Below are 14608 nucleotides of genomic sequence, written 5' to 3' on the forward strand. Positions count from 1 at the left end.
ACCTGTCTGGATTCCCTAACCCTTAAAACCTGCCAGTGCCTCCTTCAAAGTTTGACAATTAGCATTCCCGACTTTACTTTTTGAAGAGAGGAGTGTGCAAAGACCTCCAGCTTCTCACCCACCAGCCTGGTTTTATCCTGAATTATCTGGGCCTTCATTAAAGATCTTATGTGGAACTTCCCACTAGAGGAAATACTTTATCTCTACCTATCCTATCAGGCTCTTTGATCACCTTAAGTATGTCAACCAAATCACAGTTTAAACTTCATTCTTGTGAATAGCTTTATCTTCATTGGATCAGTGCTGTAGAACCAAAGTAAGTTAATGAATAACGAACAGAGAGAGTGTTGGAAATACCCGGTGTGTTGGACAAGGTCTCTGGAAAGAGAAATAGAGGTAATTATTCAGAACTTCTCGGTAGTAACTCCATGAGCAAAGTTCCAATAGCTCTGATTTCTTTAAGATTACACTGAGTGTGGCAAGCCAGTGACTGGAGACACAGGAGACTGCAGATGCTTGAATCTGGAGCAACACACAAGATGTTGCAACATCTTGTTTGTTGAGTAGGTTACTGGTCCAGTTCTCTCAGGCCTGGTCTATTGATCTCTGAAGGCCTCCAGCTACAGAAAATATACATTCTAGTAAATAATTAAATGAACTTGCAAGGAAAATCTGGTCTCAGTAATGGCAACTGTAAGAACTGCCAGCAGTGTCAGGCCGAGAGCAAATCCCAACCTAGTCCAGACAGCATGTGATTCCGGGCAGACCTATCCTTTACCATGTTCTGAAATGGCCCCACAGCAGTCTGCAATATCGACATCCCCCGAAGAAATTCACAGAAATCCCTGGTAATTTCAGGAGGATTTTAACACCCACCCATTTTCAGAAGAACTCAGAATAACCTCACACTCTGTACTTTTGTGAAATAATTTGCTGACTGAAATAGCACATTCCAATCACAAGCATGAAGTAGATCATTTTTGGGTGCTCCAGCTTGGTTTCATTCTGCCCCTGGGTCTCATATTTCTTTCTTATATCTTTCAGATGCTTTGCTGCTCTGTTTTGTCTGATGATGTCAGTTTATTGTTTCCATTCTGAGAATGGCTGGTAGTAGATAAGATACCAATCAGAGTTGATAAATAAACCAACATGCTTGTATGACAATATCAGCTTTTGAGGCTTCAGATCATAAATTGATTCCAATTCATGACTAACCAATAGATCGAGATAAAAATAACGCACTCATTTTCCCTATCCACAGCTGTTCGATCTTCTGCTACCCTCGCACCATTTACACTCGCTTCAGGAACTCCAGAAGCAATTTTCAGCCAATTAAGTTCTTCCGTAGCGAAGTTGCTCTGCTAGTTACAGAAACAAAGTTTTTCACTGTATCTCGGTACATGTGACAATAATAAACCTATTACCAATTACAGCGGCCAACTTGCTTGCAGTAAGTTCATGAAAAGTAGCAATGTGATGATGCCCAGATAAACCTTAATCAGAATGCACTAAGCAAACAACACAAAAAATGCTGGACGAACTCGGCGGGTCAGGCAGCATCTATGGAGGGAAATGGACAGTCAATGTTTCGGGTCGAGACCCTTCATCAGGACTGTCTGTCCGTCTGTCTGCACCAGTCCTGATGAAGGGTCACGACCCGAAATGTCGACCATCCATTTCTCTCCATAAATGCTGCCTGACCTGCCGGGTTCCTCCAGCATTTTGTGTGTGTTGCTCCAGATTTCCAGCATCTGCAGTCTCACTTGTGTCTCCACACTAAGCAAGCCACAGGTTAATGATAGTTATTTGGGGAAATGAATTTTAAAGAGTAGAACAGGCTGTCACTGCCTAATTTCAGGTAACTGCTCCTCCTCTGTCCCTTTTCTCTCTCCTCCTGATCCACCCAGTTCCTCCTACACCCACCGCCAGCCCCCCCATCACCCTGTTTCTCCACCCGCCCCATCTGCCCGTCATCCCCCACTGGGTCCCCTCCCGTCTCTCCCCCCCAACTCCGTTCCAGGCTCCACCTTCCTCTCCTATCAGATCCCACCTTCTGCAGCCCTCTGTCGTCTCCACCTCTCACCTCCCGGCCTGTTCCCACTCTCCCCTCCTCCATCTGCCTATCCCCCCTCCTCACCTGGATCCAGCTCTTGCCCCAGCCCCTCCCCTCACCTCGTTATACCGGCTATCTCCTCTCCACCTCTCAGTCCTATTGAAGGGTCTCGACCTGAACCTTCAACGGTCCATTTCCCTCCACCTGCCCTGCTGAGTTCCTCCTGTTTGTTGTCCTGGATAAAAGCCATTCCCCAAGGGATGAATTCCGGTGGTTTTTAGTGAGCCTGTGAGAAACTAATTAATCTTGGCACAAAACAGCAAAAGTTGCATTTAATCTAAATTGTGGTCAAGTGTCCAATGTGTTGCTTTTGCATTCATTCAAATGCAACCTCAGTCAGCCCGTTGAGAAGAGTAAGTTAATGAGTCGTTGGATTGTGTCTTATTTCCCCATCTGTTGGTCAAATGCTGAGGGTGGATTCAATGATGAAGCAACAATGCTATGTGTGCACTCTGCATGTTTTGTGTGTGCTCCACACATGCTCCGTGTGGTTCTCTGCGGGTTCTTTACGTGCTTGTTCTGTCCATGCTTCATGCGTGCTCTGCATATGCTCTGCATATGCTCTGCATATGCTCTGCATGTGCTTCACGCGGACTCTGCATGTGCTTCACACAGACTCTGCCTGTGCTATGCACTAGCACCGTGGGCAGGTCCTGCCTGCCTTGTGCGGTGATGCAGCCTTTGATTTTGCTTGTCTTGTGATTTCTTTCCAAAAGTGTGTTGTGATCTTTTTCTTGTAGCCAGCGCAGTCAGTGAGGATCCATGACTGCAAGTAGCTCTTGTCACACATAAAAATGAAGCACTCCTTAAATAAAACCATCCTTTCTCTCTCAAACTGCCCCCCAGTCCCTTTGGATTAATCCCTCAGATTCTCACTGGCAAGCATTTACAGTGAAAGCTCCCAGTTTTATTCATCCCCATCCCCACCCCCACCCCAACTGCCTTGCAGCTCCAGTGACCCGGGTTCGATCCTGACCTCCGGTGCTGTCTGTGTGGAGTTTGCACGTTCTCCCTGTGACCACGTGGGTTTCCCCCTGGGTGCTCCGGTTTCCTCCCACACCCCAAAGGCATGCAAGTTGGTGGGTTAATTGGCCGCTGTAAATTGCCCCTAGTGTGTAAGTCAGTGGTAGAATCAGGGGGGATTGATGGGAGTGTGGGGAGAACAAAAAAATAGGGATTAACGTAGGATTTGTGTAAATGGACGGTTGATGATTAGCATGGACTTGATGGGCCGAAGGGCCTGTTTCTGTGCTGTATATCTCAATGACTGATGGACACTGCCCCGTGAACATCATTGGTCACAAGGCTCCACAGTGCAGTGAGGATGAAAGACAGATTTCTACGGCAATTTTCACAGCCTCAGGGTGCCCAAGTATGCCCTACAGCTAGTGATGTACCAGAGAAACAAAGGACTGCAGATGCTGGAATCTAGATGACAAGCACAATGATGCTGGAGGAACTCAGCAGGCCAGGCAGCATCCGTGGAGAAAAGCAGGCAGTCAGCGTTTCGGGTCAGGACCCTTCTTCAGGATCTGCTCTGTTTTTCCCTCCTATATATTGGGCTTCCCCTTTTCCTATCTTCAGTCCTGAAGAAGGGTCCTGACCCAAAATGTTGACCGCAGGTTTTTCTCCACGAATGCTGCCTGGCCTTCTGAGTTCCCCCAGCATCATCGTGTTTTTTCAGCCAGCGATATACTCTCTGTGGTGTGGTCACTACTGCGAAGGAGTCAACACAAAAATGGATTTGTGCACAGCAAGCTCCCAAAATCTGACAATATGAACAGAGAGCATTGGGAGCACCTAGCAGGTCGAGCAGCATCAGTGGAGAGAGAGTCAGAGTCAAAGTCTCAGGCTGATGTACTTTCATCAGAATTAAACAGAACTGTAAAGAAATGCATGGGAAGTTAAGCTTAACTTGATGATTCCATTATTGCCAGCAGCCTGAAGCTCTGGAATTCCTTCCCAGCAATTCTCTGTCCCATTCCCTCCTGCAAGTGTACCTTTGGATTAGTAATCATCTGCCCTTGTATCTGGAAGCACAAGAGACTGCAGATGCTGGAATCTGGAGCAAAAAGCAAACCGCCAGAGGAACTCAGCGGGTCAGGCCGAACCGCCGACGTTTCAGACCGGGACCCTTCATCTCATTCCAGATCACCGACTGTCCATTTCCCTCCACAGATGCTGCCTGACCCGCTGAGCTCCTCCAGCAGTTTGTTATCTCAGCATCTGCAGCCTCTGGTGTCTCCCTAATATTATCTTGTGTCCTCTCGTGGGTCAGGGTAAGATCTAGTTGTGAAATGTCTCAGTGCACTTTCCTGCACTCGAGGCACCCCATAAAACTCCGTTATTGTTCGTATGACATGCAGAGTTAATTAAGAGGAGATGAACAATAGATGTGACAAATGAGATAGCGTTAGCACATTTGGCGGTGCATGTTATTAGTCATGCTGCTGATTTTTCATTATGTGGTTGCACACAATAAAAATACATTCAGCAGGTCAAAACTGATTCACACATTGTGATCAGGAAAGCAAATTTGCATAGTGCAAATCCAAAGAGCTAGCTGCTGGTTCTTGTCTGGGATGGTGAGACCGAGTTTAGCACCCAGCTATTAGTTCGTGGCCTGTTGCAACGCGCTGTCCACTTGTCCATCTTCCTGTGTGTAGGCGTACGTGTGAGTCTCTCTGAGTTTGCCATCAGACAAGCCACAGTCCTGTTTTTCAGTTGTGAAGCACGCACTTGTCCTTTTAACCCACTGGTTACAATCGTGGCAGATGGGGGTCCTCCAGATTTATCCCGGATTCTCTGGGGACTAGTCACTGGGTCACCTCCACAAGCCATGCCCAATAAATTATAACATCATTATCAAAGGGTCTTGCATTTTTTTCACTTTATTTGGGATCTCCCCTGCCAATAGCAGGGAGGCAGCTCTCTGCATCGCTGGCTTGTGGGCTCCATCTCACTGCAGAGCTGAGGGAGTGCCACAATGTCAGCAGAGATGCCCTCCTGATGAAATGTTCCTGAATGTAAAACAGGCAAGAGAAGATTGGATGCGAGAGGGAGGTTACGTGTCAGTCAATGCCCTGGCAATGAAGTCTTGCTTTGTCAACCTAACACAGGGAAAACAGCAACTACAGTATAACTCTATCCCCGGAGAGTGAGACAACAATAAGTTTCATTTGTATAGCGCTTTTAACACAATAAGTGTGCCAACTTGGTTCCAAGAGGATTATCAAAAAAATCGTTCAAAGGAGACACCAGTGGCCAAAGCTGGGCCTAGTAGAAAGGCTTTAAGGGACATGGAGAGCTAGAGGAGGAAATTCCAGACAGGGCAACCATGGAGGGAGGGTTAATATGGGAGGGAACCCAGAGAGAGGGTTGGAGGCATGAAGACCAGGGTTGGTTGTGACACTGGAGGAAGTTGCAGAGTCGTACAGCGCAGAAACAGGCCCTTCGGCCCATCACGTCCATGCCGGCCTTTTTGCCCATCTATATTTGCCCACATTTCGAACGTATCCTTCTGCGCCTTTTCTATTTAAATATCTGTCTAAAGGCCTCTTAAATGTAGTGATCATATCTCGGCAGGAACTAGGTCAGAGAGAGGCTTGAAAACAAGGATAAGAATCTTAAGGTGTTGCCGGTCTGGGAGCCAGAGAATTTAACAAAAAGTACAAGCCAACCCCCAGTTTTACAATTAAATTGGCCCTGGGCTCCTAATGCAAAGGAAGAGTTAATTACTCTTGTGCACAGGGAGCTCTTGATAAAAATGTGATCCTTTAATGGGGGTGAATTAAATAGTTTGTGGTTCTGTGGTAGCCTGCTGGTAAGAAAACAGGAAATAAATAAGTGTTGATTGGAAGTGGCATCAGCAGGTTAGCTTGTGTGTTCAGCTCAGCCACTCCCTCCCTGAGCACCTCCCTCGCTCTCTAATTTTCTTTTGGTAGAAGTATTCAGCATGGAACCAGAGTAATTAATTCCACACCCATGGCTGCAATAGTAGGGTTGGGAATTCTCAGCCTGTCTGGTCTGACTGGGTGGGCACAGCCTGGGTCTCCCACTGAGTTCTCCAGGTTATGGAATCTGAGATCCATCATAGAGCAGCTGGCCATTCGGTCCATCGAGTCTACAGTGCCCTCACTGCAGGAGTTGTCCCATTTCCCTACAACACCGCAACCCTTTCCCTGTCAACATTCTATCCAATTCCTCCCCTGCTCCCTCAGCCCTCTCGCAATTCCAGATCGGGAGCCCATCCTGTGTGAGACTCTCCTGTCACCTCCGTGGTTCCTTCAACAGTCACCCCCACCTTCGGGGCCTTTCCGTCAACGGGAACGCTCTCTCTTTGCCCAAAATTTGGACGATTTCCAACATTTCCGTCCAATCACCTCTGCCCTGAGGTGACCTCTCTGTCCTGCTCTGTCCCTCATCGCTGGGAGGGATCATTCCAGCAAACCTCGTGCACCACCACGATCTCCCAGAAAGAAGGGGAAGAAGTTCAGAATCCCAGTCTTCTCCAAGTTACACACAGCTTTGGGCATTAAAGAGACTCCAGAGGGTCACAAGAATGGCCTGTCACTTAAAGGGCTGGAACAAAAGAATATCACAGTACAACGGCTTAGTTCTTTGTAGTCTTACTAACCCACTTACTACATAAGGATCAGTGCATCTGAACCCTGGCTCCCTTTAGCCATGTTAGCCCAGTTAGTTCCTGGAATCCAATTAACCACCATTTGTGCCCATTTCTGGAATTGGAGAAAGGAAGTCTGAGATTAACAAAAGTCTAGGCAAAGGTTGTGGAGGTGGTGGGGTCCAGGGGTGGGGCGAGGATGGAGATTATTTGATTCAAAAGATAAAATGAGGTCTTACTAATAAAAGTATGCAGGGATTGAAGACCAATTCAAGGTTGAATACTAATATCTGCAAACCGTTGTGTTCTCGTGTCATACAACCCAGAAACAGGCTCTTCCTGCCCATCTTGTCCATGCTGACCAAGATGCCCATCCAAGCTAGTCCCAGAGGGGATTTGATAGATGTGGATGGTTTAGACCAGAGAGGGAATAATTTGCAGAACCCTGGGGAAAGAGCTGGGGGAGGGGGGGTACTGACAGATTGCTCTACTAGGAACTAGAATGGATTTGATAGGCCAAATGGCCTCTTTCTATGCTCTCACCATTCTATGACTGGACGAATCCACGGTGCACCCAGATGTGACAACAGGACCTGATGGGTCACTTCCCAGCCAAGCAGATGAGGAGGTTGTGGGGTGATGGAGGTAGAGTGAGGTGGAGAATCCTCACCTATCAATGCCCCAACATTCCTGCATGTCATGTTTTACACATTCAATGGGAGATCTCTGCCCAAAAAACTCTTGGAATGAGAAAGGTTGAACCTTAAACTGTGTGCAGGAAATCCCCACTGGGATGTAAACATAGCCAGGAACCACCTTGATCGACTGCAGACTAGAAGTGGGGAGGAGCAGCTTCATCCAAGTCCAGAACATTAGGGAAGAGGTGTACCATGTGACTGATCCCACCCACATCCGGTACACTGACCTCTTACACCAGGCTCCAGTCAGCAAAACCTCAAACTCTCTCTCTTTGTTTTCAAATACCTCCAACGCCTCTCCGCTCCCGAACCCAGGAAAACTTTCCTCATCAAAATATTCTTATTCCTCCATTTCTGGCCTCACTTTCCTTCACCCACCACTGCCTGGGCCCCGAGCTCTGGCACTCCCTTCATAAACCTCTCTGTGCCTCTACCCTGCCCCAGTATCTCTCCACTGGCTGAGTGTCAAATTTTGCTTGATGACATTGTCCTCGTGAAACGTCTTGGGATTATATTACTATAATACGGGACTATAGAAATGCCATTACTGTTGAATTGAATATCACGAGCACACAGGTTTCGAAATATAACCCAATAATGGGATTGGCCATGTCCAATATCTACATGGGTAGTCTCCTCACTGAGTTATTTTTCTTGCTTCATAACTGGAGAAGGAGTGGAGTTTTTTGGTTTCCCCTGGATAATATAATCGAACAGGAAAGATAACTCACTGGGCTGGTCTTGCTGGTTAGGCCTGTACATATGACCCACACAATAGACTGTCCTGCCCTGTTAACAAAGCTCCATTTCACCATGTCCCTCTCAAGTGGGCAGCTGTCAAGCTCTCTGATGGAATCCATTTCCACCATTCACCTAAAACTGGGTTCCAGCACTTGGGCAGAGATCTTAAGGATTGGCATCAGCCATTTGGTGTCATGGTTCCGAGTGCTGGTCCTCGATTCGGCTCCATTGATGGTGCCTCATTGTGCAGCACATGGAGTCCATGCGCTACTAATCGCATAACGACACACACCTGAACCCCATCAGGAGACTAGCATAAGAGCCCAGGTTTCACTAGCACTAGTTGCCAGAGTATTGGTCAACCTTTGGGTATACTTTGTCTCCTGGCTGTTTAGAGTTGTCAACTCTAGAACAGTCCTGGTTTCACTTTGTTATCCTCTTAGGATATCCAGTTTTTGTGTTGGGACCCCACCTCAGAGCCCTGAGGCAAGATTCCTTCCAGTTGCTGCCTATGTTTGGTTCTGAGGAAGCATCCCGACTCCAGTCTTGTACCAGTGCGCTGCATTTGGGTTCTCCGCGAGCTTGCTCTTTGCTTGACATTGTGACATTTAGCCCCATAGACCTTTCCATCCTTAAATGACATCAATTGACATCATTGGAGCTGAAGGTTTGAAAGTGGGTGGCCAAGGAAGGAGATACATTGAAGGTAGCTCAGCAAAGGTTCACCAGATTGGTTCCTGGGAAGGAGAATTGGTCCTATGGGAGAGGTTAAGTGTTCTGGACCCGTACCCTTCAAAGTTTAGTAAATAGGTGGTGATCTCATTGAAACGTGCAAGATCCTCACAGGGGTTGACAGGGTGAATGTTATTTCCCCTGGCTGGGGTGTTGAGAACCAGGGGTCAGTCTCAGAGTAAGGGGTCAGCCATTCAAGACTGAAAGGAGAAGAAATTTCTTCACCCAGAGGTCAATGGGTCTTGGAATTCTCTATCCAGGAGGACTTTGGAGGCTCAGTTGCTGAGGATATTCAGGAAGGGAATTGGTAGGTGTTTGGATATTAAGGAAATCAAGCCATTTGGGGTTAGTGCAGAAACATGATGCTGAGCTAAAGGATCAGCCTTGAATGGTGTAGCAGGAGCAAGGGCCCAATGGTTTATTCTAGCTTCCATTTCTCGTTCATGTCCTTAAAAAGCAAAACCATAATCATTTTTTCTAACTGTACGGGAAAATCACATTTAGTTTTCTAATTTTAATCAACCTTTATTTTGCAAGAGCTTGAAGCACTCGCCCAACAACACTGTTGGTCAGATGTGGTGTGATACATTTCCTTTGCTGCCACACCAAAAATATAATCCAACCTCACGCTCGAAGAGGCAGCTTGCTGTCACACACTGAGCCACGCTGAGAGCTCAACAGCAGTTTTATTAACTGCATAGCCTGAGCTGATTGAAGTCTCACGCCTACCAAGCCTTTTTGCTCAACTGGTTCTTTACAAAAGTGCGGCACTGTAGGAGGGTGCATGACATCAGTGCTCGGAGAGAAAGGTCATGTGTTGCCTTTCACTTTCTTTGTTTTGTAAACAGATGGCAGGAGATGGCACCTCTGCTGTCTGATTGACAGACTTGGCAGCGAGCTTGTGCCCAAACCACTGGGCACTTCAGTGGGGCTGTGCCAGGCAGAGGAAGTAGCACGTTGGCAAGCTCATTGGGGAAAGCATGGCAATGTGTGACACTGGGGCCATGCATGGGCACACTGCCCCTTTCACAGAGGAACAGGTCAAGGTGGCAAATCAGGGGCACTTTTACACTTTAATAACAAAGGATCACTCTACTAGTACTACCTCACAATAACTACCACTCCACTAGTACTTTCCCCGCCAATGACTACTGCCCCACTAATACTACCTCACACCATTCCTCTAGTGCACGCCACAAAAACTACCACCCCACTCATCCACACCACAACAATAACTACCACTCTGCCTGTAGTACACTTTACCAGTAACTATTATTCAACTAGTACTGCCCCACACCAATAACTACTACTCCACTAGTACATCCCACAGCAATAACTACCACTCCACTAGTACTTTCCACACCAATGCTACCACTCCACTAGTACTGTCACATCAATAAACACCATTCCTCTAGTGCACACCATAATAACTACCGCTCCACTAGTACATCCCACAGCAATAACTACCACTCCACTAGTACACTCCACAACAATAACTACCACTCGTCCTGTAGTACCCTACACCAATAACTACTATTCAATTAAAACTGCCCCACACCAATAACTACTACTCCACTGGTACTGCCCACATCAAAAACTACCGCTCCACTATTACTACCCTACACCCATATTATTACCATCCTGCTAGTGCTGCTCCACATTAATAACTATTACAACACTAGTACTACCTACCCCAGCCATAACTACTGCTCCACAAGCACTGATCACAGCAATAACTGCCACTCCACTAGTACTGACCACACCAATAACTATTACTCCTTTAGTACACGGAGACAGGCGATCTAAAGCTCAGTCAGGGAGAGAGGTTTTGAGGACCATCTTCAAGGAGGTCAGGAGTTTGGAGAAGAAACCCAAAGCATAGGGCCCAGGTGACTGAAGAACAGGACACCAGAGAAGCAACCAGTACCAGGCGATCAAGCAGATCCAGGACGATCATGGGGTCAGAGGAGGATAGGAGTGGGAGGAGGGAGACATAGAGGGAATTGTAACAAGGCTGAGTCTGGGTGTAGACCACATACTTGAAGGCTGACCTTTGGCTTTGGCCCAGGTCATGATTCATTCAGAAATAGAGATGATTGGTCCTTCTTTAGAACGATTTGAGACTTACTGGAGGTTCAGCTATGCTGTGTCAACACCTCATAATGGCGTTTACTCACTGCACAAGAGCTAAGGTTCAGCTTCCTGTACTAAACGTTAGATGCTTTGATAAAGTGCCATACTTAAAAATCAATGACCAGTCTATTTTGACAAACATTTTCTGTTTGCCAATTTATCCTTTATTCTACTCGAAACTGCACTGTGAAAGCAAGGTACAAAGGCAGAAGCTGATAGGACTTTGGTCATTCTGGAGGGAAGCCAACAATTTTCAGTAAATATTGACATGTCAGTGGCCAATCTCAAGTGGTAAGATTCAGCAAAGGTGAAAGTACTGCGTAGACAGGAGTATCAACAAGGAAGTTTGGGCTGGAAGTGGCTGAGTGATTGAAAATTACAATGGGGCTTCTGATGGTGGGAGCAAGGTGATGAGATAGGTGAGGGAGTTAGAGCTCCAACAAGGGGCAGGTGGGAGGGTGGGCTACCAGTTTCTGTTTAGCCCTGGGTCTTCACTCCTAGGAGGGTTACAGATGTTTTGCGGGAATTCTCAGAGGGGACATAGGACTTGGGGGCTGAGAGCAGACCAAGAGCTGGCCAGATGTGGTCCTCCAGAGGAGGGAACTGTCGTGAAGTGGGATGAAGTTCCAGTGTGCGTCACCTGGATGTACGCAGGGCTGTCAGTCTTGGAGGAAGGAAGCTGAAGGTCATACAGGAAGATGGAGACAGAGAACTGTGTGTGGTACAGAGTGGTACAAGGGTAGGGTCTTGGAGAAGCCAACGCAGACCAGGAGGTAACAGGAGGAAGTCAGTTACCTCCTTGAGGCCATCCCGGTTCAATGACCGTGATCTGTGGCCATGTAACAACCATCATGCATTTTGCCCACTTGCTCACAGGTTTTCTACTTTATCTTGAAAACTTCCACCAAATCCCAAGGCTGATCTTCTAGATTCCATGCAGTAACGCCCTACTTTGTCTGATATTCTCTCATAATTTGGACAGAGACAGGTTCCTGGTAAATCTGCACACTTCTTCTCACAAGGCCAACATATCCTCCCTCAGGTCAGGAGACCAGTGTTCCTGATGCAACCAAACCTCCAGCTACAATTCCGTCTGGGTCTTTGTATTGGTGGAGTATAACTTTGACCCCCTTGTCTGCCAGTCCTCTCGATACAGAAAACATTCATTGGGCCTTTTGATGATTCCCTGAAGTTCTCCATGTCAATGTAACGATGGATGCTCATGGACCCCAAGTCTCCCTGACACCTCACTGCTTATTACTTTGGCTCAATGAATTATTTCCATGGTGAATAACAAGTTCTCCACATCTTCCCACTTGCAAGACAGTGGGAGTGAATGCTCAGTCTGTTACTCTCTCCTTGCTGTTTGCCTGGTCAGGGCCTTTTCGATCTCTGGCTAGTCCAAATTTGTGTGCCTAATGCCCAGGAAGGAAATGTGATTATAGTTCAGGGATCGTTAGGGGAGTGATAATCAGTCTCACTTTTCCTTGTCCCTTTCCAGAAATATCGGAGGATGAGAGGAATCAGCCTAATTGTCTTCACTGCCTCTTGTTGGGCCTTGAACCTTGGATATAAATGTGGTACGTATCCAAATGTTTCAAATTAGTCAATTCATTCCCACCAGGAAATGTCATTCTTGAGGTCACTTCTTGGTGTGGGCGAAGGGCTTTGAAATTCCTGAGTTATAACGATGGGTCTCACATAACTGGTCTCCATTTTGTCTTTTGAACAGACAACAAAGATTTGAAGTGTAAAGTGGACTATTTCAAGCAGATGACTTGCTGCTGGTCACAAAATGTTTCCCGAAGCGATTCTCCATGTGAAGTGCGAGTGGATGAATTCAAGGCCAATGAGTATGTTTAGTTTGTATAATAACTGCAGCTCACATGACTAGCCCATGCCATCAGTAACACCTCCGTGTGATGTCCTCAGCCTTTCTCCACTACAGAGAGTGCAATGGGATTGGCCCATGACCCAATGAAAACCAATTCAGAAGGGATATGAGTAATAAGTGGAATCTTCTATGTTCTCCCTGTGACCATATAGATTTCCTCTGGGTGCTCCAGTTTCCTCCCACATCCAAAAGATGCAGCTGGAAGGTTAATTGGCCACTGTAAATGGGCCTGAGTGTGTGGGTGAGTGGTAGAATGTGGGAGGAGTTGAGGGGAATGTGGGGAGAATAAAATAGGATTAGTGTACCTGGGTACTTGATGGTTGATGTGGACTCAGTGGGCCATGTTGTAAGACTCTAGGACTACGAGTTGCCACAGTACTACTGACCCAGAGTCAGGTAAAGGTCAGACCAGGTGGGGAAGGCAGACTTCCTTCCCTCAGGAGTTTAGTAATGGTATTTATAACAACTTGTTAGATTCACGCCAGCTTTTAAATCCATTATTTCATTCACATTTAAATAGTGTCTTAAAAGACAGTCAAACCTGTTGCCTGGACCATTAATCCAGGCCTCCTGATTACAAATTCAGCAACACAAAATATCCCACTGGACTTTTCACCCTGTACCATCACTGGGTCTATCTCCTGGAACAGGAGGACTGCAGAAGTTCAAGAAGGCAGCTCACCACCAACTTCTCTAGACCTTTGCCAATGATGTCAAGATCCCATTAAAATAAATTTTAGAAAATTATGGTTAATACCATAAATTGTACCCCATGGCACTTTTAGTGTATAGCTTAGAAAAAAACTTTAAGACTGGTGCAATGATATAACAAAAGAGTGTTGCCAGGACTCGAGGGCCTGAGTTATAAGGAGGTCTGGGCATGTTAGGACTTTATTCCTTGGAAGGTACGAGACTGTGTTGACCTTATAAAGGTGTATAAAATCATGAGAGGCATAGATAGTGTGAATGCACTCAGTCTTTTTCCCAGGGAAAGGGAATCAAAAACTAGAGGACATAGGTCTAAGGTGAGAGGGGAAAAACTTAAAAGGAACCCGAGGGATAACTTCTTCACGCAGAGTGTGGTGCGTAAATGGAACGAGCTGCCAGAGGAAGTGGTTGAGGCAGGTACAATAACAAAGTTTAAAAGACACTTGGACAGATACATGGATAGGAAACGTTTAGAGGGATACAGACCAAACATGGGCAAATGAGACCAGCTTGGATGGGCATCTTGGTTGGCATGGACCAGTTGGGCCGAAGGCCCTGTCCTGTGCTGTATGACTCCATGACTCCAAAAAGCAGGGGCAGCATTGTCCTGGCTCAACTGCCTTCCCCAGGGACCATTGCTCTCGTTGTTTGTGAGACGATGCAGTCAAGCAACGGCCTTCCTGTCAGTCCTTTGCCTGTGCTTCGCTGTGCGACGCCCAGTGTGCGTGGTGCCTGTAGTGGCTGGCGTAACGACATGTTCGAAAGAGTGAGGGGCCGAGGGACAAGAAGGTTTCTGCAGGAGCTTAAGAGAGGGGCCCAGAGGGAACGCAGAGTGACAGCGTGAGAGTAAAACGTTGGTCAGAGTTGCAGGGAGGAAGGTCTAACCTCTTGTGAATCTTGTGATGATCCTGGTCTACAGTCTGATTGTGATATGCACAGCTTTATCTGAACCATTGGGTTGGGGT

General features: G+C 46.8%; 1 protein-coding gene across 4 annotated transcripts in view; it reads left to right on the forward strand.

The window, feature by feature from the left end:
- LOC127585478 (interleukin-2 receptor subunit beta-like) overlaps positions 1-14608 on the forward strand; it is a 58463-nt gene that overhangs the window by 21324 nt on the left and 22531 nt on the right. Inside the window, exons 1-3 of one of the 4 annotated variants that reach the window (XM_052042961.1) lie at positions 11382-11460; positions 12543-12621; positions 12774-12894. The exons of 1 other annotated variant lie outside the window; for it this stretch is intronic. In XM_052042961.1, the coding sequence (XP_051898921.1) occupies positions 12555-12621; positions 12774-12894 (188 nt within the window). In that variant the 5' untranslated portion in view covers positions 11382-11460; positions 12543-12554. Of the gene's footprint in view, positions 1-11381; positions 11461-12542; positions 12622-12773; positions 12895-14608 lie in introns of those variants that run through there. 2 more of the 4 variants (XM_052042959.1, XM_052042958.1) reach the window with 2 other exon arrangements.

Source organism: Pristis pectinata, chromosome 33 (assembly GCF_009764475.1).
Source record: "Pristis pectinata isolate sPriPec2 chromosome 33, sPriPec2.1.pri, whole genome shotgun sequence".
NCBI lineage: Eukaryota > Metazoa > Chordata > Chondrichthyes > Rhinopristiformes > Pristidae > Pristis > Pristis pectinata.